Genomic DNA, 24,786 nt, shown 5'->3' on the forward strand with positions numbered 1-24,786 from the left:
ACTTTTTAAAAAAATTATTTTTTATTGATTAAATTGCATCATGTGACACTGTCTCGTAGACCCTGGGATTCCCCCAACCCCTCCTCATACCCTCCCCCCCCCATGGTGGATTCCTCCACCTTGTTGCAGTATTACAGTTCAAATTCAGTCAAGATTCTTTCATTGCAAGCAGAGTCCAGCATCTATTGTCCAGATAAATTCAGCGGTTTCTTGGCGAGACCATCTCTGGTCTGAAAGCAGAGCTGGCAGAATATCATCCTGTTCAATTAAAAGCCACAACATAACATCAACATCAATTTACAACATTATGGAATTAATTGACATGGTATTGAGTAACCAATATGTTAAAAAAATGCAAGTTTTTTTTAAAGATTTATTCATTTTTTTATTACAGCCTGATATACAGAGAGGAGGAGAGACAGAGAGGATGATCTTCCATCCGATGATTCACTCCCCAAGTGAGCCGCAGCGGGCCGATGCACGCCGACCCGAAGCTGGGAACCAGGAACCTCTTCCAGGTCTCCCACGCGGGTGCAGGGTCCCAATGCATTGGGCCGTCCTTGACTGCTTTCCCAGGCCACAAGCAGGGAGTTGGATGGGAAGTGGAGCTGCTGGGATTAGAACCGGAGCCCATATGGGATCCCGGGGCTTTCAAGGCGAGAACTTTAGCCGCTAGGCCACTGTGTCGGGCCCCAGCTTGAAATGCAAGTTCTTAACCACATCCTGTGACTACTTCATTGACATTTCAATTTTGGTTTATACACAGAACCGGCTGCTATACACCTTAAAATGGCTATAGGGTACTATTCAGCTGTCTCATGTCTATTTGCATTTTAGCATTCAGCAGTTTATAGTGTTGAAGCTTAATTTTGCTGAACTTGGCAGATTTTAGGATAGTCTAAACTGGCTTATAACTCTAACAAGGCATATGTCAACACTTGAGGTGCAGAACAGTATTAGGAGGGGTGTGCAGAGAAATCTTCAATACCTTAGTGAGGAGTAACTAATCTTTGTGTCCTACCTAGTAAGGCATGTGTGAATCCACGCTGATCGTTTCTTGTCTGGTTCCAAGCTTTCCTTGTTGTTCTCTGTCTATTCCAATTTGTGTGTGTGTGTGTGTGTTTTGGGGTGGAGAGCTCTGGAACAACCCTGATGGTCATTGCAAGATGGGGTGGGGATCCAAAGTTGGAACTAAGTGAGGACCAGAGAAAGCTCCTCTCCCTAGTCCTGAAGGAAGCTTACTGTTCCGATGACCTTGGACCCTGCAAGGAAGGGTTTGGGCTTCTTCCATGCCATGTGATAGATCCAAACTGGGGTGGATGACCTCAGAGTTCTTGGCCTCCGAAGGCATTCCAGTTCCCCGTGGTCTCCTTGGCAGCCGGGATGTAGTCCTTGGTGCCCATACTGATGGTCCTTGGTGAGGATCCGGGAGTCCCCAGGGTTGGGATACAAGCCTCCTCCTATCCACCTGCTCCACTCCATTGTACTTTTAATTTGCTCCACTGTATTTTTCATTTCTAATAAATGAGCTTTCATTTGATTCATTTCCTTTGTGACATATTCCTTGATTTCCTTGAATGCCTGCTTTATGTTGTTGATAAGAAGTTCTACAACAAGTACTTTGCATTCTGTATCCCCCACTTTCTCGATGTCTTCCTCAGTGAACTCAGAGATTGGCAAAGGATTTTGCTCCTTTGCAGGGAAGTCTTCAGTAATATTCACTGTGCGTTTGTCTCTTCTTTTGCTCTTGGTCATTGTACTTGTGGTTATCAGATTCTTCTCCTTGGGTCAGGTTTCTAAGTTGTGTCACCCACAGGTCTACAGTTCGATTTTACTTATTACAGTTGGCACACAGCTCTTTGTTTGCAGTCACTCTTGCCACTCCTTCCAGCGAGTTCCAGGTCTGGGTTCTTATGTTAGATTTCCACCATGGTCTCCATTACCCCAGCTCCTCTCTCACCACTCTCTACCTCCTGTGATTTCCTGCTGAAGCTGCACTGTTGTCTGTGTGGCCTTTCTCCAACTTCCCATGAGTAGGTCCCAGGATTAGGGAGACACAAGGAATCCTATATAGCTAAGTTGCTGTTGGTGATAATCTTGCTGGAATCTATTGGCCATTAGGTTTGAGGCCACGTGGATCTATTTTGACCTATATGATGCCGAAGTCAGAATTAGGTTCCACGTGGGACTAGTGCAATGCACTGAACTCAGTGAGTTCTTACTGAGCTCAGCGTACCCGCAGCTCATTGTTGTCCCTGCATTCTTTCCCACACCTTACAAAATGGTGCTTGATGTGCCATTACTAGAGGTGTTGGTCTGTTGGTCATCAGGTCTGAAGGCTACCTGCACCTATCTTGGGTGGAACCTGTAGGATACCATGTTTTTGCAGTTCACAGAGCTAGAAAGGAGTTCAGCCTAAGCTCAGTCCTTTCCCTAGCCTTTGCCTCCTTAAACAGAATGATGACATACTTGTCTCTAGGGGGCGGACTAGGCTGTGAAATCCATCCTGTTCCCGCACTGCCTGTCTGGAACCTGCCACTCTGTCTCTGCTCCTGTTCAAACAGAACAGACCAGCAGGATGAGTAGTTCTTTGTCTGGCTTCACCCTCTAAGCTCCCGGTGAACATCCCCTCACACCTCGTTGCTGGTGGAGTTCTGGCTGTTGCTGGGGTATTGGTCACTGCAACGCCACACCATTGTGTCCGCTGCTTTCCTGTGTCTGTCCTTCTTTAGGTACCCCCCCTGCTGTTGTTCTGTCTTCTCCTATTTCCTGTAATGTGGCGTCTCTGCTTCACACTGGGTAATACTTCTCCATCCATTTAAACATGTCCTTACTCTATTCCAGTGTGTTGATTGTCACCGACATTGTTGTTTCTAAAAGTAGTGGTCTGTGGAGCCACAGCAGTGGTTTTAACAAGGTCAATGCTGTAATTTTTCTCCCATCATCTTTTATTGGGCGCTAGATCTGTTACAGTATGAAATATGGAGTTCCTCACAGAGGGAGATGAGCCTGTAAAGCTCAAGTCAGGAATACACATTGGCCTCTCCAGTGGTACTTGTGCTGCCATTCATGTGGAAGTTCCTTGTATGAAAGGCAGTGGCTGAAAAGCACGTAGCCTGCCAGCACCATGTTCATGCCGGCGATGCTCGTCCTCTTTACGTTGATGTACTTGGTGTAACACCGGTGGTAGCCTTTCATGAAATGCTCCACTGATGCCTCAGTATCCAGCTCGGCAGCTCTGTGAGTCTGACATCCATAAGTTTCTCCTTCAGTGGCATGATTGATGCGACCTTGGAGTCCTGGTGTCCCCTCAATGTCATTTCTTTCAAGTATTATATGTTAAAATTTTATTATGAAAACTAGATACATATTAAATATATATTATTAAATATATATATTATTAAATATATATATATATATATATTAAACACACACGCACACACACCACACACAGAGAAAGGAAAGAGGTCTATCTTCTGGTTACTTCCCCTCTTGCTTTCAGCAGCTGGACCTGGGCTAGGCCAAAGTCAGAAGCCATGAACTTGATTCAGGTCTTCCTGTGGGAGACACAGACACAAGGCTTGAGTCATCACCTGCCACCCCCAGGGTATTGTGGGCTAAGGAGTGAATTAGGGTTCATTAAGCTGAGCAGGAACAGAAACTGGGCTTGTGGTTACAGCAGAAGCACAGGCTGAAACACTTAGATTAATTGGACTCAGCTGTATCCAATTGCTTGGCTAAAGGACTTGGACCGGTTGGCGAAGAGTATGTAAGGAGAAGTGAAAGTACTAAAGGAGACTTCAACCATTACTGGTCTCCTGTCAGATGACGTTACTGGCTCTGCTGGTCGGAGCACCAGGGCACATTATAGTGTGTCCAAGTGCCACCTCTGAGCACTTTTTCTGAGTCTGGTGGCCATCTGTGTCTTTCTCTTGGAAATATCCAAGCCAGTCCTTTGTCCTTGTATTAGTGAAGTTCTGGTTGCTGAGTCCTGTGGATGTTTGGCCATGAGCCTCTGGCCTGATGTGGGATGTGCAGACACTTTCCCGGAGGGGAGGCTGCCCCTTGGCTCTCTGGTCTGTTTCCTCTGCTGTAGAAGGTGCTCATGTGGACGCAGCCCCTGTGTCTATTTCCACCATCACCTCTGGGTTTGGGGTCCCATGGGAGGAGTCTCTGCCCTAGTCTCCGCCAGAACGTGTTCCTTTCCACAACCTTCTGCTGAGCTCCAGCTGCAGGTGTGACACTGCTGTCTTCAGTCCACATGGAGGTGCTCAGGGGAGGGTGCAGTTCCACACTCAGTGTCCCCTGTGGGGTCTGGCTCTCCCAGCGCTGCTCACTGATGACAGTGTCCTTTCTCACTGTGGATGTGGCTTTGTACAAAATGTATTTCACGGGCCCGGCAGCGTGGCCTAGCGGCTAAAGTCCTAGCCTTGAAAGCCCCGGGATCCCATATGGGCTCCGGTTCTAATCCCGGCTGCTCCACTTCCCATCCAGCTCCCTGCTTGTGGCCTGGGGAAGCAGTCGAGGACGGCCCAATGCATTGGGACACTGCACCCGCGTGGGAGACCTGGAAGAGGTTCCTGGTTCCCGGCATCGGATCGGCGTGCATCGGCCCGTTGCGGCTCACTTGGGGAGTGAATCATCGGATGGAAGATCATCCTCTCTGTCTCTCCTTCTCTCTGTCTCTCCAGCTTTCCAATAATAATAAATCTTTAAAAAAATGTATTTCACAAGGATGTGGCTACTTTGGAACAAATAGAAAATCAAGTAAGCACAGCAGAAAGCAGCAGCCAGTGTTAGTTTCCTGCAGGAGGTCTCTGTTTGGGGCTGGGTCCCGGATGTGCTGCCTGGGAGTGAGCAGCAGAGGCAGGTGCTGCTTCCTGCAGTCCTCACTGCTCAACCCCAGCTGAGGGAAGGGCTGCGTTGGTTTCCAGCCTGAGGCTTCTGTTCTGGAGAAATCCCACGGTGTTCTGCACAGGCTCCTCTGAGTGATGAAGACATGTGCCCAGGCGGAATGCTCTGCACAGGTCAGGGAAAGAGGACGGACTCACCCTGTCCAGCAGGAAGGAGAATCCGTAGTTTCCCTGGAGTTGTCGTGCAGTGTTGAGGGCAACAGAGAAGGGAGAAGCTAGAGGAGAGAGAGCCTGGCAGGGCGGGGAGCTGTGTTAAAAGGCAGAAGGTCCCTGTGGCCAGGAGAGCAGGCTGCCTTTGTATTAGTGACTATTTGTTACTTCTATCTAATGTTAAATTATCAGCTGGTATTTGCACTGGGCTAGAATCCCCCGACTATCAATGGCAGCCTATATATGCTTGCAGTGCCTGTGGGAATTCATTCATTCATCAGATGCTCACTGGGGGTCTCCACCATGTAGGCCCCATTCTGGGGGTCTCCACCATGTAGGCCCATTCTGAGTGCTTGGCAAACAACAGGTGTGTCTGTCCATTAAACTTACACATGAACTGGATCAAATAATGAAAAAAAGAGCAGGTCCATTTCGCAATGCTGTGGGTGGTGATCTGTATACAGAGAAGTGTGGTAAGAGTCTGGGGGCTGGCTGTGGGCAGGGCTTCCAGTTTTCTATAGCCTGAGGGGTGAGCAGAGACTCCCAGGTGGAACTGTCCCTGGGACATCAGGGGCAACACAGTCCCAGCAGAGGGAGCAGCCTGTGCAGCAGCCCCTCCAGCACAAGGCGGCTTTCCCACAGAGACTAGGAGGGACCAGATGCTTCATCCCTCAGGACAGGGCAGTGGGGTAGCCTCATCACTCAGTGAAGGGTGTTGGGTAAACTTGCGTTCATCGGAAGAACCTGCTGGGATGTAGGGATGAGAGCCAGGGACCTACAGACACTGCTGGAGGGAGGTGATTGTGAGCAATGAGCTAGTCCTGGAGGCTCAGCGTGGCCACGATAGCTTCCTCCAGTGCCCACAGACCTGTCAGGTGACCCTCAGAGCAGGCAGCATGGCCTTGTGCAGCCCAAGCTCTGTGTGCTGGGTGCAGAGGCCATGTGTGCTCTCTGATTTCTCTCTTAGTCCCTGCTTCTGGGAGAGCCCAAGAGGCCTCAGCTTCGTGTCCCCATGGGGCGGGCCATGGATCAGGTTGGGGAAGGAGGGACTTCAGGCTCTTGGCCACTGTCCTTGGCTGTGGGATGGGCACCCTAGGCATATGTGGGTCTTTGTGAAGTTGGGTGTGGACACCAGGAGGCTTCGCTCTGTTCTTAGGGACACCGGCTACCCCAGGCCTGGGCAGGTGTGTGTGTGTGTGTGTGTGTTTGTGTGTGTGATTGACAGAGCATGTAGGGGAGTGTCAGCTTTTCCCTCCCAGTCTTTCTCTTCCTTCAGACCCAAGGCCTGTGGGAGTCTTTGCTGCACTTGCCCAACAAACGTGGTGCCTCTGTCTTCCTTGGAGCTCTGGCTACATTTTCCCTTCCCCTCATTTCTCATGCAGGTGAGGAATCCTCATGTGACAGGCTCTTTCCCTGGTGTTGTGGGTGGTTGGAGCATGGGAGTCTTAGTGGGCCAGGGAGGTCCCCTGTGGGTGAAGCTTCTCTGTGGCCGGGAAGAAGGGAGCAGTCAGTATGGGCTGGGAACCAGGGCTGTGAAACAGCTGGGCCTTTGAGGATTTCTCTTCTCCTATTCCCCAGAATTGAGGCCGAGGGCATAGGAGGCTTGGGCAGTCTTGGCTCACAATCTGGCTGTGTGGACTCCATAGCCCTGGGAGTCGCATGGTGTCCAGAGCAGGACATCCCTGGCCAGGTGCATGGCTAGCTCTCTGCTCTACTAGGGAGATGCCTGCTCTTCCTAGTGTGATCACATATTGGGCATGGCTCCTTGGGAATGCCCCAGCTTGGCTTAGAAGCCTGGCCTGTGCCAGTGTCATGGGTGCTACTGTGATTGTCATGCTGATGCAGGGCACTCAGGGACTCAGCTGCCCAAGGTCACAACTGGGGTCTGAGCCTGTGCTCACTTGGCCAGCATCATGATTTCTGGGGTGGGGGGTGAGGGTGGGGAGAGGAGCTCTGTTCCACCCAGTCCCACCTCCCCAAAGCAGAGGGGGCGTGTCCTTCCTCACACCACCCTGCCCTGTCCTTGGCAGCAGCACCAGCCAAGAACTTGACCTGATGTGCTGGGCCAGTGATTGCTGTCTGGGAACATCGCCCTGGCCTCCCCTGCCTCTGGCCCTATCCCTGTTGGCTCAGGATGCCTTGTTTGATGGGAGGAGGACCTTCAAGTGCGGGCTTCCACCAGGGATCTCCTGGCAGGGAGCAGGGAACCAGCTGCTGAGAGGGTGCTGTGGCAGGCAGCAGGTTCTCACCCTATGTGCCATGTGTTGTGGAGCCTCAGGACAGCTCTGGACGGGGTGGGCCTGGGCAGGTGCCATGTGCACAGGGAGGCTTTGTTTTCCCACACTGAGTGTCTGGCTGCCTGGGTCCCTTGCTGCTCCTGCTCTGGTGGCCACCAGTTCGCCCTGTGTGATCTGCCACAGGAAGTCACCTCCAGAGGCCAAAGGGGAGCCTTTTATAGGGTCTCCCTGGCTGGGAGGTGGTGAGGTACTATCTGGCAGGTGGGTCTCCTGGCACTTCCTCCTGCACAGGGAGGAGGGTCCCACGTGGGACGGGAGATGAAAGTTGGAGTCTCTGTTAAGGGAACAGGAGCCTGTCTCTTCTCACAGGCTCAGTGCAGGCAAAGTGAGGGTGGTGCCAGGGCCCCTGGGTGTTGGGCTGAGGAAGAGGAGTGACAGCAGCATCTTTGTGGCCATGCTCTGTACCATCCTGTGTGTCAGGCCACCTGTCTGTCCTCCCCACCGTCCTGGGCCTGGCTGAGCCTGTTCCTGGCCTCTAGGTGGTCAGGGTTGGCATCAGGGACAATTCTTGTGATTGCCTTCATAGGAAGCTGCCTGAGGGAGAGGGACGGGGAGTTCCTGGGGTGTGTGTGCCAGTGCAGACCCAGCCTGGGACACATCCTGGGTGCAGGTCAGGACCATGGGGCTGGAGCTCTTTTTGGGGTCCTTCCTCCAGCATGACCTGCCTCTCTTTTATGACCCAGCTTCATGGTCAGGCAGACCCTGTGGCCTGGGCATCATGGAAGGACACGGTTCCTGTGTCACAGCCAGGAGACCCTGATGAGATGACACCCGTGGCAGGGTAGGGCCGGTGTGAGGTGGCTCCTGTTCTCTCCATGGCCTCAAGATTACTCAGGATTCCTGTTCTAGTGCTGGTTGCCTTTACAAGGCCCCCTTCTCAGCGTATAGTCCTCTAGGGTGTGCTCCCTCCCCAGGGCTGGGAGGAAACAAATGGATCAGGAACTCAACATGGAGATCCCTGTGCAGGAGAGTGCCTCTGATGAGGGTGGCCGTGGCAGAGACCAGCTGAGGGCATGGAGGGCAGGCAGAGGCAGAGGCAGGCATGCTCTGGGCCAGGGTCTCAGAATCCTGAGTTGCCACTTGGAAGAGGATGCACTGAGGGCTGTGGTCTGGCTGTGTCTGTGCTAGGATGGGGCCAGGAAGACGTGGAGTTTCAGCTCGTGGCATCCTGTGGGAGCAGCTGTCTGCAGGGGCAGGAGGACACCTTGCAGCCTGGGAGCTGGGCAGGGCAAGGCCTGGGACCTCCTTGGCTTGGGTCTTTCCAGGCAGGACAGGGCCAGCTCAGACTGTCCAGGGTTGCTGCTCTGGGCCTGTTGTGCCCCTGGCCTCCTGGTGTGCTGTTCAGGTGGGAGGGGCTGTCTCAGGCCTTGGGAGGGAGAGGAGGCTGAGTGCAGTGCGGGGCTGGGATAGACATGGCCTGTGGGGGCAAGTGGGGTCCCAGCAGAAGGAGCGAGTGTGACTCTGTGTGGGCCTAGAGGACAGGGCTGATCCCTGTGGACATGTGGGGGCTGCTCTTGGATCTGGTGCTCCATGCTGAGGTTCTCTGCTCCTTGCTTTGTGGTGACAAAATTGCAGGATTTCATGTGGATTGAGGTGCGGTGGAGGAGCCAGGACTGAGAAAGGGGCTGATACTAGTGCTCTTGTGTCATCAGCATCCTCCCCGCAAGGGCTGGATCTGAGTTTTGAGAAGAGTGAGAGGTCCTGAGGGGATAAGAAGCTCCCTGGAACATTGGTTCTCTCCCCGGCGGTTTGTGAGTGCATATGTCCCATATGACCAGCAGGTGGCGCCATGAGCCTATGCCAAGTGAAATCCAAGCTGGCTGGCCATGGTGTCTACTCTTGTGTCCCCTGGTTCCACTTGAGGCAGCCTACCATCTGCACAGAGGGGCCTGATGGTCCCAATGCCGTGGTCTCATCAACAATATCCTGAGCCCTATCTCCTAACTGAACAAAAATGGTGAAGTCATTGTGTTACTTTGGGTAAAGTTGTTGACTGCAATTCCAGGATTCCATGTGGACACTGATACTTATTTCTGCTACTGCATTTCCAATCCAGCTCCCTGCTATGGTCTGGGGAAACAGCAGAGGATGGTCCAAGTCCTTGGGCCACGTACCCACATTGGAGACTGTGAAGAAATTCCTGGCTGTTTGTTTCAGGTCGGCTCATCTCTGTTCACTGTGGCCCCTTGGTGAGTGAACTAGTGAGTGAAGGTATCTCTCCATCTGCCCTATTCTGGTTGTAAATTTGCCTTTAAAAATAAGATAAATGCTTATTAAAAATCTTAAAAAGAAAAATACAAAATGGTGCCAAGCTTGTAATGCAGTGGGTTAAAATTCATTGGTGTCACACCTGCAGCTGGAGCTCAGCCACTCTTCCAGGCTGTGTGAGCTCCCAGTGAGTGTGGGTGATCTGTGTGAGCAGACACTCTGGTTAGTCACAGGCTTAGGTGTCACCATTGGAGGAAGGGATAAGAAAGATGAACGTGATTCTGCTACAGTTCTGCTTCTCATTGTAATTTATTTGAGAGGAGAGTGACAGAGAGACAAGGAAAGTGAGATAGAGACAGGGGGAATGTGTGTGTGTGTGTGTCAGAGAGAGAGAGAGAGAGAGAGAGTGTGTTCTTCCATTTACTGTTCACTCTCAAAATGGATATAAAAGCTCGGGCTGGTCCAAACTGAATCCAAGAGCTCAGAACTCCAGCCAGGTCTCCCAGGTAGCTGCCAGGAGCCCAAGCACTTGGGCCGTCTTCTGCTGCTTCCCCAGGCACTGCAGCAAGGAGCTGGATCAGAAGCAGAGCAGCCAGAATGTGAACCAGCTCTCTGCTCTGGGATGTCGGCTTCACATGCAGGAGCTTAAGCAGCTGCTTGTTAATCAAACCTCCTTCTCCTGGGAGAGGTTCTCATCTCTTACACAACCTTTGCTGCTTTCAAATGAAGCAACCAAACTTTGTTGCTCCTGCTATGTCCTCACTTTTTAGGAGCTGTGCTGATGTATGGAAACCTTTCTCTTTCCTTTATCCTGCTATGTCCTCATTATGCTCACCTGGCACTGTTGATCAGGATGAGTTTCTTGTAACAGACAGAGCCTCCAGCTCAGCCAGCTGTTGCAGCCCCAGGTCCCCATGTTTGGAGCGTTCATTTATCCCTGGGGAGCCTGTGGGCTCCTAGGTTCCTCAGTGAAGGTGGGAGCTCTCAAAGCCTTATCCGTCTGTTCACTCCTTCCCAGCCTGGGCAGTGTGTCTGCTGCTTGCCCATCTGTTGTCCTTTTTCCCAGCCATCTGTGAGGAGTGCAGGTGTTTTTTTTTTTTTTTAATTTTCACAGTCATTTAATTTAGAAACAGTGGAACAAATCCAAGTGACAATTTTATTCTAATCTACAGCACAATTTTCACACATGTTTTAGTGGTTTTGACAGTGTTGCTTTTGAGCAGACTTTAGATGAATCCACAAAAGTTAATATATTAACAATAATATACACACAGTTACAGAACAGGCATTCAGATGTTCAGAAACATGCAGATAGGGGTGGTCTGGTTAATGTTGTCGCAGGGTACCGTGCCTAAATTCATTAGCAAGTATCCATTCATACATTCCTCATTCCTGTATAATTCACCAAATTAGAGAGTTCTGGATATATATATACACACAAAATAAACCTCGTTTTAACGCTACATCAGTACAAAATTTCAGTTAATCTGCTTCATCATCAAACTGACAATTCCATTGCTCAACCCCATTCTTAGAAAACAGGCCAGATCAGCACCCAACCTAAAGGCAAGGTTATTTCATTTATTAAAAATACTGAAAGAAAGATTAATCAACAAAGTAATCTTAATCTAAGACACTTTGGGAAAACCCAAAAGAATATATAAATACCACTCCACTGAGGCAGGATATAACTCGTGGACTATATACACACACATTTCTACTAACCACACAATGTTTTAAATATTTTTCTATTAAAAAAACACATTCTATTAGGAGGTGCAATGGAAAAGCAGAAATGTCAACTTATCATCTAGTTCTACAATTTAAAATGAGTATCAAACTATGCATGTAAAGCTACATGACAATGGCCTGACTGTTGGGCACCAAACCCACAAAGCAGCCATTCAGTGTTAACACATAATGCTCGTCAAGAGCTGTCAGCCAACGGCCAACTCAACAACACTACCATAATATAAAGAGCATCCACTTCTTGTAAGAGACCCTGAAGACAACACAGCAAAGGCATTGAGAAAAGCTGGATCTTTTGAAAAAGTTAACAATATCAAAATACTTTTTCATCACTGGTAAACCAAACTCTAGGTCAAGTGTGTGGTCCAAAGCAGCACTGAATTCAGAGTCAGAGGTTGGCAGAAAAGTGTGGAAAACTGCAGTTTGTAAAATTGGCAATTTCTCCACACTTAATGAAAGTATCCAAAGAGGTATAATGTTTGTTTGTTTGTGGAATGTTGACTGCTGCAAAAATTTACAACATGAATGAGAAACCGCAAAGATGCGCTTCAATGAAACAGCTTTTAAAAATTTACAAAAAACTAAAAGTTTCTATTTAAAAAAGAACCATGTTATTCCAAGATGAAACATGGTAAAAGTAGTGTCAGTTCCACCCATGATTCTTTGTGCAGCAAATGGGAAACTGATAGAGAGAAACTGTTTTTTTCTTAAAAAGGAAACATTGGGTATTGCACTGACTTTGACAACCTGACCTAGTAATTTAGAAAAACCATGTAGAAAAATCTGTAAAGTTAAAATACAAAATTCAGGTTTGTAAACATCAGTTGGCCAAGTCTGTTCAGAGTTCTCCGTGATAGTGGAATGGAATGGGGGATTAATTCACTACTGTTTGCCGTGAGGGGGAAGATTCCAGATCACAGCTTCTATATACTTTTCACAGTAATTATATTCAAAATACTTAAAGTCAGTGCAGTTATCTTGTTTCTCCTCTCCCTGTGCAATTTTCAGCGCTCACCCAATCCCAAGTGCCATCACTGAGTTAACACTGGCTTGGAGACCTACTACACACTGGTCATAAGTGTCGCATAAAGTCTGTAGGACTTCGGTAAAGGTATTTCCAAATTGCGTAATAATGCACCGCAGCTGCTGTGGCCACAAACAGGTGCCAGATGGCATGGGCAAATGGAATGATGCCATCGTTCTTGAAGAACACAACTCCCAAGCAATAAATTAAGCCCCCACAGGCAAGTTCGTGAAGTCCATCGGTGTTAGTCATTGATGTCACCACCAAGGCTGGAGAAAATCCCATTATGAGATAGAAAAAGAATTCAACCAACTTGTACTTTTTGTGGTAGAGGAATACATAAATTGTTCCTCCAGCTGCCATGAGCCAGATAAACCAACGCATGTGAGATGCCAGTGGTCCGAGTTCCCGCAGGTTTAACCATGGAGCATAAGAAGCAGCAATGAAGAAACAGATGACCATTCTGTCACACATGTGCAAGCAGTGCTCCACTGTTCTTAGGTGGCTCTTTTTCCATGACACAATGTGAAATACTGTAGAAACAATGAAGAGGGCGCAGAGGCCCATGCCGTAAATCCGTGCGGTTATCTTTTCCCAGCAGTCCTCCGACAGCCGATGCAGGAGGGCACTGCCCACGATGGCCGGAACAATGAGGAACTGGGGATCTTAATCTTTTTCTTCATGGAGAAGAGAATTCCAGAAAAGAGCTGACGATAGGTCAGAACACTCTAATTGTTCCCCAGGTTCACACAGTCCCTGATGACTGCATGTGTGTAGCAGTTAGCAGCACGTTCATAACAAGTTGGTTTGTAGCGGCCATTGGCTGGGGCTCGATGGTTCATGTACTGCTGGAATCGATTGTTGAACCGCATTGATCCTCCACTCCTTCCGGACCGGGAGCTCCGTCTCGTCAGCAGCGGCAGCCGGGCTTCAGCTGCTCCGGAGGCCGCCTGTGTGCCAGGCAGAGCCCTCAACTGCACAAGGCCGGAGTGGGCCAGGCCGGGTGTGGGGTAAAGAGGGGAGAGTGGTGGTGGTCGAGAGGACCGGGGCCAGACCGGGTGGCTTGGGGGCGGGAGGGAGGGAGGCCGCTTAAACTGCCCCGGAGCCTCCCGCCTCCCCGGCTCCTCCACCAGTGCAAGTGTTTAGAGGCTGTAGCAAGCATTTTCAGGGATGAGAGTCTAGCCCTGACCACAAGTGAAGAGAGTGAAGCAGAGACCAGCTGCTGAGTGAATATTTCCAGGGGCCTCATGTGTCAGCTCAGTCATAACTCCAGGAGAGCAAAGTGCATTCCGCCTCCTCTGGCTTCAGGAGGAAGTGGTACCTGCAACGGGGCAGGTGGGGCTGGGGTTGTCAGGTGCTAAGTAAATGATCCTCATATTCTCTTAGCAAACATAGAAGCTAGTTTTTTCATCCGATATTTCTCTGATGGTTGTGTAATTTGATTGGATTACAAAGTTCAGGAAAATGTGATTCTGATACTTTTCTCCCTTGGGTTAGTAGTTGCTTCATTTAAACTTTATTTTATTTTTGTATTTTTAAAAAAGACTTATTTTATTTTTTAGAAAGTCATATAAAGAGAGAAGAAGGAGAGACAGAAAGACCTTCATCTGCTGGTTCACTCCCCAAGTGGCCACAACACTTGGAGCTGATCTGAGTTGAAGCCAGGAGCCAGGAGCTTCTTCTGCATCTCCCAAGTGGGTGCAGGGTCGAGGCTTCCAAGGCTTTGGGCCATCCTCTACTGGTTTCTTAGACCACAAGCAGGGAGCTGAATGGGAATTGGAGCAGCCGGGTCAGAACCAGCACCCATATGGGATCCTGGTGATTGCAAGGCAAGGATTTAGCCACTAGGCTATCACATTGGGTCCTTAATTGTTTTCTTATTTAGACTAATTAAGCTTTTTTATCTAAAATTTTTTTAAAAGATTTTTTATTAATTTATGTTTATTGCAAAGTCAGATATACAAAGAGGAGGAGAGACAGAGAGGAAGATCTTCCATCCGATGATTCACTCCCCAAGTGACCACAATGGCTGATGCTGCCCCGATCTGAAGCCAGGAGCCAGGAACCTCCTCCAGGTCTCCCACGTGGGTGCAAGGTCCCAAATCTTTGGGCTGTCCTCAACTGCTTTCCAGGCAACGGGCAGGGAGCTGGATGGGAAGTGGAGCTGCCGGGATTAGAACCAGAGCCCATATGGGATCCCGGGGGGTTCAAGGTGAGGAGTTCAAAGTGAGCCACTAGGCCACTGCATCGGGCCCCTAAGCTTCTTTTATTATTGCAAAGTTAATGGATGAAGAGAGAGGAAAATAGAGAGAGACAGACAATGTAGACAAATGGAGACAGATCTTCTAAACGCTGATTTACTTCCCAAATGCAGTATCCACAGCCAGACCAGGCAAAGCCAGGAACTCAAATTTCAGTTTTGTTTTCACCTGTGGGTGGCCAGTGATTGAATCCAGTGCTGCCTCTAGCGGTGTGCACTAGCAGGAAGTTGGACTGAGTGTCGAGTACTGCAACGTGGGGTGCAGTTTTAGCCAGTGTCGTTCTAACTGTTGGTGCCAAATGGCTGCCCTAATTCTATTTTTGATTGACACTTAGTGGATTTCTAATTTGTTAGTACATAGTTCCTTTCATGGTAGTTTCTTTATTATGATGTATTTTATTTATTTGAAAGGCAGAATTAGAGAGAGAGAGAGAGAGAGAGAGAGAGAGACCGGACACAGAGATCTTCCAACTACTGGCTCACTCCACAAATGGCTACAACATGAGGACTGGGCTGGGCTAAAGCCAGAAGCCCAGAATACATTCTGCGTCTCTCATGAGGGCGAAGCACACAAGTACTTGTGCCATCTTCTGCTACTTTCTCAGGCCACTAGCAGGGCGCTGGATTAGAAGCAGAGTAGTAGAGTAGTCAGTTTCTTATGACCCTTTGTGCTTCTCTGGAATTAGCAGTGAGGTCTCATTTATCATTTTTAAAAACATAGCTATCTATTTTTATTGGAAAGCCAGATTTTACAGAAAAGAAAGGAGAATCAGAGAGAAATATCTTCCATCAGCCGGTTCACTCCCCAAGTGGCCACAATGGCCATAGCTGAGCTGATGTGGAGCCAGGAGCTTACTCAGTCTCTCAGTCTGCCACTCAGATGCAGAGTCCCAAGGCTTTGGGCTGTCCTCCTCTGCTTTTCTAGGACGCAATCAGGGAGCTGGCTGGGAAGTGGAGCAGCTGGAACATGAACCAGACCCTATGAGATCCCAGTGTGTGTAAGGTGAGGATTTAGCCACTGGGACACCATGTCGTTCCCCAATAGAAGCATTTCTGTCACACCTCAGAGCTGCAAAATCGGCACCTCCCCCACCCCCCGGCTGTCAGCAACATCTCTAATGTAAAAATCAGAGGCAGTAGGGACAGCAGTACTGGAGCAGGCCCGGGGCCAATGTCAGGCCAGGGTGTGAGCTGTGGCCTCTGTGCCCAGCAGCAGGGCTTTGCTTCCCCAGATGCAGGGCTTGGACCACCCAGGGTGAGGCCATGGGTTCTGCTCCTGGCTGTGCAGCCTCAACCAGGTTCTCTGCATTTCCTCTGCCTTCTGTCAGGCTCATGTCATTAGACGGTCACACGGACAGGTGCAGGGTATATCAGCAACTCCTGGATTTCACTGTGAGCTCCAAGGAGTGAGAATCCATGTGCTGCACCATGTGAGGCAGCAGGATCCACGGATGTTTTGTGTGCTCAGCTGTGGCCTCTTCCTGAACCTTTCTCCTGGGCTGCCCCACCAGGAGAGAGGACATCGTGTGTCTCCAATGTCCTGTGTCATCACTGACCACCTGTGCCCTTTATTTCTCCACAGGGTAGAGAGGCAGTTTGGGATGCCCAGTCCCATTTCAGAGCTCTGTTGGAGTCCTGGCTCCACTTTGGCCCAGCGTCCACCCAGTGCACGCCCTGGGAGGCAGTGGATGATGCATGAGGACACCTGGACTGAGGTCTGGGCTCTGGGCTTTGGCTTGCCCCTCCCCCAGCTCTGTGGGTAACTGGGGAGTGAGCCAGGGGATGGGGGAGCACTCTCCTTTTCGCAAAGATGAAAAAAATCTTTGAATAAATAAACATAATTTTCTGACACCTCTCCCCATCTTGTGGTGTTTTCTGCACACTAGCCCAGTGGTTTCCAGTGTGGGTGACAGCGGGGTTGGTACAAGGCTCTCAGAGAACAGAGGCGCCTTTGACCTTGGCTGTGCCATGTCCGCATGTGAACACTGGGAGCTGAAACATCACAAGCTGAGACTGCAGTGACTGCCCTTCCCCCAACATCCCAGCTAAACAGGAAGGTGCCCGGTGTGGGTGGGGCCTCCCTGGGAACCATAAAGCTGACTTGGACTTGGGACTCCCCACTCTTCTAAGCACCTTGATAGTCCTGCCCAGCACAGCAGCCTGGAGACAGTCAGAGGTTGGGGGAGGTGTGGCTCAGAACTGGGTGCATGTGTGTCCTACCTTGTGAGCCTGGAAGATCTTAAGTGAAACTGGGTCGTCTGCACCCAGATCTCTGCCAGAGCGGACCCCTCACCGTGTGGGACCCAGAGTCCAGGTGTGCTCATGTGACCGTCCTTTAGGGGACGCTGAGGCCTGGGTGGGGATTCCTGTCTCCCCTCCTGCTGCCAAGAGCATACCCTGGGGGTGGTGCTGTTGCACCCACCTGAGCGACATGCAGATCTCCTGGCCACTCCAGACTGCCCAACCTCCTAGTGACCATGAGATGCCCTTGGCAAATCTGAAGTTCCAGGTTCTCACAGTGACCTCAGGCTTGCATGGCTAGACTATGGCTTCGGTCCCTCCACTTAGCCCTGCAGGTCTGGGGCTTGGCCCTGCACACAGTCTCATCACAGTCACTCACTCCCTGGGTACCCCATCTCTGCTCCTGACTGCAAATGTTTTTCACATCGAGTCACCTCCCCAGTGAGTCTCCTACACAGATATTTCTGTTCAGCTCCTGATTCATGGTCACTACCAGCCACACAGTGTCACTCAATTCTTACCGACATCCTGGCTCCCAGTGCTAATGCACTGAAAATCTGGGTGGCCCCTTCTGGGATCCACCCTCCCAGATCGCCCCTCTCTCACAATGCCATTCCCCCACTGGCACGGCATGAAGCCCTAGGTGTCCTTCTTGCCTCCTCCTCATTCCCTGGATGCAGTCCACAGGAAGTGCTGTGCATCCATCTACAGAAGGATCCAGAACCTCATCTCTCCCACTCTGTCCATGCCCACAGCCACCACAGTGACTGGCATCCCTGCCTGGACACAGCAGGAGCCCCTAGAATTTTGTCTCCAGCCTCCCAGTCTCTCAGCCCCGTCCTGACGCAGCAGCCAGGGTGGTCCCTGGACAGGAGAAGGTGCACACATCACTCTGCTGTCTCGTGGCTCCCACCTCACTCAAAGCCAGGGCTGAGCCTTCCAGTGAGTGCGCAGCCTGCTGGACGATGGTGCCCTGACCCAGCCTTCCTGACAGCTCCCTGCTCTGTGTGCAGCCTAGCTCCTGCCCAGGGCATTTGCACTGGCCGTCCCCTTCCAGCACAGCACCTGCCCAGATTCCTTTGCTGGTGTCCTTCCAACCTTCCTCAGGGTCACCTACTCAGGGCAGTGCATGCTGACCATGGTGGTGAGATAGCCAGCTGCCCCAGCCCTCACACCCACTCTAGACCACCTTGCCCAGCACTGGGTCTGATACACACAGCAGGGTGACGTGAGTGATGAGCGTGTTGCATCTGTCCCTTCCAGACCTGATGGCTTCATTAGTGGAGCCTGAGACAGAGCCTGTGGCCACTGCAGAGCGGCATCCTCTCCTGTTGGTGTCCCCATGCTTTCTCACAAGTGTCCTCTGCCCTCCTGCCTCCCTCCCTCCCATTGCCTTCTGCACACACAGAGTGAAGGCCACCAGAGCTCACACACAGGAAGAGCAAGTGCAATCAGCCAACAACACTAAGGAACAAAATGGACAGGGGAAGATGGGAGCTCAGGGCTCAACCCAAGTGTGAACTTTGACTGTCTTGGCCTCATGCAGCCTCCACTGACTAAGGTCCATGCGACAAGGCAAGCCTCACTATGGCTGAAGTTCTGTGATGGCAGGAGTTGGTGGGCACATCTTACCAGACAGACCAGGACACATTCTACCAGACAGACCAGGACACTGAGCCAAGTTGGCAGTGACCATGACAAAGACTGTTGGGTTTGGGATCACCTGGGCACAAACCCATCGTCACGCTGGGTCCCACGGCCTCTCCTGTTCCACCTGCAGCTGACTCAACACAGCAGACACATGGCTTCTGGAAGGTTGTTGGTGCTTCTGTTTATTTTCTCTGTCCAATTTCTGGAATTTTCTTGTCATTTTCTCACCAACATCTCTGACCAGAATTACAAAAATGATGCGCTGTTCAGATCTGTACAGGAAGAATGAAGCTGCAGCAGGTGCATCTGCCTTGAGACAGGGAAGGAGTCGTCCATGCTGGGCTGGGAGGGCCAGGCTCCCACCTCACACTGCACACAGGAACACACTCAGATGCTCGTGCAGGAAGGGAGGGCGGGGTTTTTGAAGACACAGGATGAGGACTTGAACAAGGTTCTATCCCTCTGTCCCAAACAAGGCAATTGTTTCACACTACAGAAACAAGGTGACAAGATCAGTGACAAGATCACTGCACATAGAGAGAGAGAACAGTTCAGCACACATGAAAATGTGCAAATGCAAGGGATCCCCCAGCACCTCTGTGTCCCTTGGCCACATCCAATTTCCCCTCCAGGTTCTCCAGGTCTCACCTTTCAAGCTGTGAGAGCAGTCAGAGCCCAGGCCACTGTCCCCACCTGGGAGAACCAATCAGAACTTGGTCAAAGCCCCAGGGGTGTGGCTGAGGGAGGAGCTACAGGGTGTGCAGGGCAGCTTCTCCATGGGCATCTGGCCAAGGTGAGGCTCTTGGGGACTCCCCCACACCCCCAAACAAACCCCAGTGCTTACCTGCAGCCTTGGTGTAGTTCCCTCCTTTCCCACCTGTGAGAGAAAACAACTAGTGAGAGGCAGGGAGAAAGCAGGAGCTGAGGTCTTGCTTATGGGGAGCCCAGGAGACTGGGTCATCTCAGAGAAGATTCCAGAACTATGGCTACAGATTCAGGAAAGGGTCAGGAGGTGCCTCTCCTGGAGGTGTGTCCTCAGCTGGGACCTCCCCCTGACCTGGGACTGCTGTAACGCAGGTCCCTGTGAGCAGAGTCATCCCCGTGGGGTGTTCATCCCCACCTTCACTTGTGTTTCACACTAGAGTCAGCGTGAGCACCTTGGGCCCAGCTGGGTGTGCAGGTGTGTGTACATGGTGCTTCCAGGTTTGGGGACAGGTGAACCTTCTGGAAGACAGGAGTTTCAGACCCAGCCTTCACCCTGCCCTACCTGAGTACTTCCTCATCATCATCATAGCAGCGACCACAGCTCCAGTGAGCACAGCTGCCAGGAAGACCAGGCCATTGATGACTGCCCACATGGGCACAGTGGGCTGAGGAGGCTCTGAGAGGGGAAGAAAGGGTGACGGGCTCTGACCCCAGAGCTCAGCCATGCTGCTGCTGAAGGCTCTGTCCACTCTGCCCTCCTTACCCCATCTCAGGGTGAGGGGCTCAGGCAGCCCCTCATGGTCCACGTAGCATGTGTATCTCTGCTCCTCTCCAGCAGGCACCAGCACAGCTGCCCACTTCTGGAAGGTTCCATCCCCTGCAGGCCTGGTCTCCACCAGCTCCATGTCCTGGGTCAGGTCCTCCCCATCTCGGTGCCAGGTGAGTGTGATGTCCTTGGGGTAGAAGCCCAGGGCCCAGCACCTCAGGGTGGCCTTCTGGTCAGAGACTGGGTGGTGAGTCACATGTGCTATGGGAGGGTCTGAGGGAAGATTTGGACAATTCAGGCCTTTCATGTTTTTCCATCAGACACCAAAGCTGCACTCAGGGTCCATCCTGAGAGTGGACAGGAGGGCTGGGATGGGGGAGCAGTGCAGGCCCAGACCTGGCCTGGATAAAGACAATGGGATCATCCGTTGTCTGCAAAGATGTAGAATCAGGTATGGTTCAGGCTAGGAGAACCCTGGTCTTTCACGGGGTGAAAGAGGTTTGGTATTGGCCTGAGTGGAGGCTGAGAGACTGAGAAACCCTGGAGTGAATCCTCCCAGTGCACTGGCTTAAGGGCAAACCTAGGCAGGACCCAGTGGGAGTCCAGGGCACTAAGAGGATTCTTTTCAGAATCTTCTATGCCTGCACAGTCTAGGTTTCACTTCTACATTGAGGGAAGGGAGGACATCCCCTCTGTGGCCATGTGGAGAGTGCAATGGGACTGGGTCCCACTTTCCTCCCCTCTTCCACAGTCCCAGCCCTAGGGGAGGTGGGCGAGGGCAGGCCCCACCAGCCTTGCACACCTGTGCGCTGTAGGGTTTCCTTCCCCAACTCCAGGAATCTGCGCAGTGACTTCATGCACTCCTCCTCCAGGTAAGATCTGTATCTTTCAGCTTCACCTGTCACTTCCCACTTGTGCTTGGTGATCTGAGCTGCCATGTCGGCTGCAGTCCAGGTGCGCAGGTCCTCATTCAGGGCGATGTAGTCAGCACCATCATAGGCCCACTGCCAGTACCCGAGGAGGAGGCTCCCGTCTGCCCCGACTTCGCAGCCATACATCTTCTGGATTGTGTGAGAGACTATTCCCGTCCCGGGTTCAGCCCTGGCCACGCAGCTCCGCCCTTCCCCCTCACCGACCCGCGGGGATTTCAGAGGAAACCGAAAACGAAACCTAAATCCGGATGAGCGCTCCTCCAGGCTTGGCGCGCAGTCTCAGGGTGGGGGGACCCCGAGCGACCTGGGTGCACGTGGGGAGGGGTCGGATCACTCACCGGCCTTGCTCTGGTTGTAGTAGCCGGGCAGGGTGTTCAGGTACACAACGTTAGAGCGTGTCTCTTCTTCACCACGCTGTGTGTGGTTGTCCACGTACTCCTGCTCCACCTGCTGCATCCACGAAGCTTGCAGTTCTGTCCGCGGGTTCTCGGGGTCGCTGTTGAAGCGTCCGAGCTGCGTGTCGTCCACGTAGCCCACAGCGAAGAAGCGGGGCTCCCCGAGGCCGGGCTGGGACACCCCGGTGATGAAATACATCAGGGAGTGGGAGCCTGGGGGAGAGAGGGGCTGAGACCAGGGCCGACCCCAGCCCAGAGTGGGACGCCGGGGTCTAAGTTTGCTCGAGCGGCAGGGAAGGAAGAGTCCTTAGGTTTACTAAACAGTAAAGTTACCGCGGGGAAGGGTCTAGGTGAGGGGAGGGCGGGACCGTCCGAGGTGGGGACGTCTGCCCTCAGGGCGGCATTGAGACGGCTCCCCGGGGTCCTGTGTTCCCTCCGCGCGCTCCCCGCGCTGCTGCCCCGCAGAGCCTGTCTCCCTCCCGACCCGCACTCACCCGCCCGGGTCTCGGTCAGAGCCAGGATCCCCGCGAGCAGCAGGAGGAGGGTCCGGGACGACAGGGACACCATCCTGGACGGCTGAGGAGACTATCCGGGAACCTCTGTGCGGATTCTATACCCAGGCAGGGCTGACTGACTCGCCCCGCCTTCTTGTTTTCACCTGCCCAGCCCCCGTCTCTGGCGTCAGGAAGCAGGGAGGTTGACTGAGGCTTCCGCTCAGACTGTCCCAGTGGAGCTGAGAGCCAGGGCTGCCCCATCTGAGGCTGGGCTGTGGCGCCCTCTGGTAGCCGGTGTTAGCGGCCTCGAGTCCATTCCTTAGGGCTGTGTGTGCCAAGGCAGATGGCTTTTTCCTGAGCTGGTGCCAGGAAGGAGAGAGAACAATGGAAACTCCAACATGCTTAATGTCCTAAACCAGAATTTATGCTAGGCGACACTCACCCTCAGAATTGGAGACTTTAAGTTCCATGTATCCTGATTTATACACACATGATTGGTTACTGTATGTGTTTTTGGACCCTGTGGCGTTTAAATGCGTTTGTGGAGTGTGTACTGACCAATACGGTCAATTATGATTTCCACGTCCTTTTAATTACATTATTTTCTTTTTCTTTTTTGTAGGATTATTTCTGCATTGGAAAGGCAGAGTTACACAGGGGGAGTGAGAGCTGCACAGGCTGACACTGACCAGGCCAGAGTCAGGAGCCTGAGCCTTCATCCAGCTCTCCCCCGTGGGTGACAGGGATCCAAGCACTTGGGCATCTTCCATTACTTTCCACGACACAGCAGGAAGCTGGACAGGAAAGGGAGCAGCTGGGACTTGAAGTGGTGTCCATATGAGATGAGTACTGGGAGCTCAGCCTGCTGCCCCACAGTGCTGGCCCTGTTTGCTTGTTTCGCGTCCACATAAAAGGGAGAACAGGAGACATCTGTCTCTCCATGTCTGACCTCATTTAGCGTAAATGTCTTTCAGCTCTAACCATTATGTTCCAAATGATGTTATTAATTTTGACTGAGACTTCTTTGTTTGAAAGAGTTACAGACAGAGAGAGAGAGAGAAGAGGAAGAAAGGAGAGGAGGGGAAGAGAGACACATTGTTTCATCTTTTGCTCACTTCCCAAATAGCTGCATGGCAGGAGCAGGGCGGGTCAACGCTAGGAGTCAGTAGCTTCTTTGGGTCTCCCATAGCAAATGATCCAAGCACCTGGGTCATCTCCCACTGCCTTCCTAGGAGCATTAATAGGGAGCTGGATCAGAAGCAGATGATCCGGGACACACAGCAGCACCTGGACAGGATACCAGCATCACAGGCAGAGGCTTTACCCACTGCACAACATTGGTCCTTATCTCTCATCTTTTCATAACCATCTATAAAACTGCATGAGTCGATAGATTATTGCTGTTCTTCCCTCTCTGAGATTTCTTCCATTACTTCCATTACTTCCAGAAATATCTCTGAGGCCTGATTCTTTACCTGGGAAACTGTTTCTTCTTTCTACACATCAACTGCATCTGAATTTCGAATTAGTTCTGACATCCTTGTTTCTTTCTTTTTCTTCTTCTTCTTCTTCTTCTTTTATGATACAGTTCCATAGGCCCTGGTATTTCCCATATCCCGTCCCCAATTCCCTCCCCCTTAACTGGGTTCTCCTATATTATTACTATAGTATAGTCTTCGTACACAGTCATATATCCACTATTGTAGGCATAGACAATGGCAGCGACTCCAGCATCCTATTGTCAAGATATACTAAACAGTTTCATTGGGAGTCCATCTTAACCTGGAGGTAGAAATGCATACTGCATTGTATTCTCACATCTGGATGTGATAGTCTCCATTACACAGTTACTATACATCCCCTTAAATGAAAAGACACAACAGAATCAACAACAGGAAGAAAAAAGAAATTAACAACACCATGAAGTTAAATAATATGCTACTAAATGACTAATGTGATGCTGAAGAAATGAAACAGAAAATCAACCTTATGATCTATGAATCATTGAAGACTTTAAGCAGAAGAATGTGTTTTGAAGAGCTGAAACTAAAAAAAATCAAAATCCATGAGATATAGTTTCTGCTGATCTTTGTTGGTAAGATATGTCTCGTGTAGGCAACAAATAGATGTCTTTGTTTTTTTAATCTGGTACTACTTTATAATATTTGACTGATGAGTTTAAGCTATTTACATTCAGGGTTAATATGAATGGGTGGTAATTTGGTCCTGTCAGTTCAGCAATGGTTTGTTTATTGATTTAATCTTCTGTTGTTATTTTACTGGGATGTTCTTCACATTTACCTTTGGTTTTGGTGGGTGCTATTCCTCTTCTCTGTCAAGAGAACATCTATAAATATCCTTTGTAGGGTGGTTTGGAAGAGGCAAATTCTTTTAGCTTTGCTGTGGAAGAACTTTATTTCATTTTCAAAGACAAAGGAAAGTTTTGCTGGGTACATTATCCTGAGCTGACAATTTTTTGCTTTTAGAATCAGGAATGTGTCGCTACATTCTCTTCTGGCCTGTAGAGATTCCTGTGAGATGTCAGCTCTGAGTGTGATCGGCATTCCTTTATATGTCATTGACTTTTTTCACGTGCACATCTGAGAATCTTTCTTATGTCAGTTGAAGAGCTTTATTATTGTGTGTCGTGGTGAAGATCACTTTTGATCAACACTGTTAGGAGTTCTGTGCCCTTCCCGGATGTTGTTTCTCAATTCCTTCTCTAGATTAGGGAAATTTTCCCTTATTATTTCATTGAATACATTTTTAAACCCAGTTTCTCTTTCTATACCTTTTGGGATCCCCACAACTTTTATATTTGGCCTTTTAATAGTGTCTTTCAATTCTTGAATACTTTTTTTTTTGGCTTGACGCAGCACTACTTCCAGCTTTTTGTTTGTTTCCTCTGGTGACAGGAAGTATCTTCCAATTCTCAGATTCTTTCTTCTGATTCCTTCATTCTATTTTGGAGATTCTCCACTGTACTTTTAATTTGCTCCACT

The 24,786-nt window shown here is 50.5% G+C and overlaps 2 protein-coding genes and 1 pseudogene across 23 annotated transcripts in view; all 3 read right to left on the minus strand.

Annotated features, from left to right (window-relative positions):
• Positions 1-24,786, minus strand: part of LOC101523895 (patr class I histocompatibility antigen, A-2 alpha chain-like) — a 426,293-nt gene that overhangs the window by 194,009 nt on the left and 207,498 nt on the right. For 10 of the 22 annotated variants that reach the window (XM_058666573.1, XM_058666589.1, XM_058666511.1 and 7 more), the window contains exon 1: positions 21,785-21,872. In XM_058666573.1, the coding sequence (XP_058522556.1) occupies positions 21,785-21,857 (73 nt within the window). In that variant the 5' untranslated portion in view covers positions 21,858-21,872. Of the gene's footprint in view, positions 1-18,806; positions 18,983-19,140; positions 19,186-19,336; positions 19,370-19,759; positions 20,237-20,765; positions 21,042-21,233; positions 21,504-21,784; positions 21,923-24,786 lie in introns of those variants that run through there. The other 12 variants (XM_058666625.1, XM_058666391.1, XM_058666619.1 and 9 more) reach the window with 8 other exon arrangements.
• On the minus strand, positions 3,019-3,320 carry LOC131479914 (ATP synthase subunit f, mitochondrial-like; annotated as a pseudogene).
• Positions 11,193-13,216, minus strand: LOC131480708 (monocyte to macrophage differentiation factor-like). Its single transcript, XM_058666635.1, has 2 exons — positions 13,106-13,216; positions 11,193-12,998 (listed from the first exon to the last, which is right to left on the minus strand). The coding sequence occupies exons 1-2, from the start codon at positions 13,211-13,213 to the stop codon at positions 12,390-12,392; spliced, it is 717 nt and encodes a 238-aa protein (XP_058522618.1). The 5' UTR covers positions 13,214-13,216; the 3' UTR covers positions 11,193-12,389.

This window comes from Ochotona princeps, chromosome 1 (assembly GCF_030435755.1).
Source record: "Ochotona princeps isolate mOchPri1 chromosome 1, mOchPri1.hap1, whole genome shotgun sequence".
NCBI lineage: Eukaryota > Metazoa > Chordata > Mammalia > Lagomorpha > Ochotonidae > Ochotona > Ochotona princeps.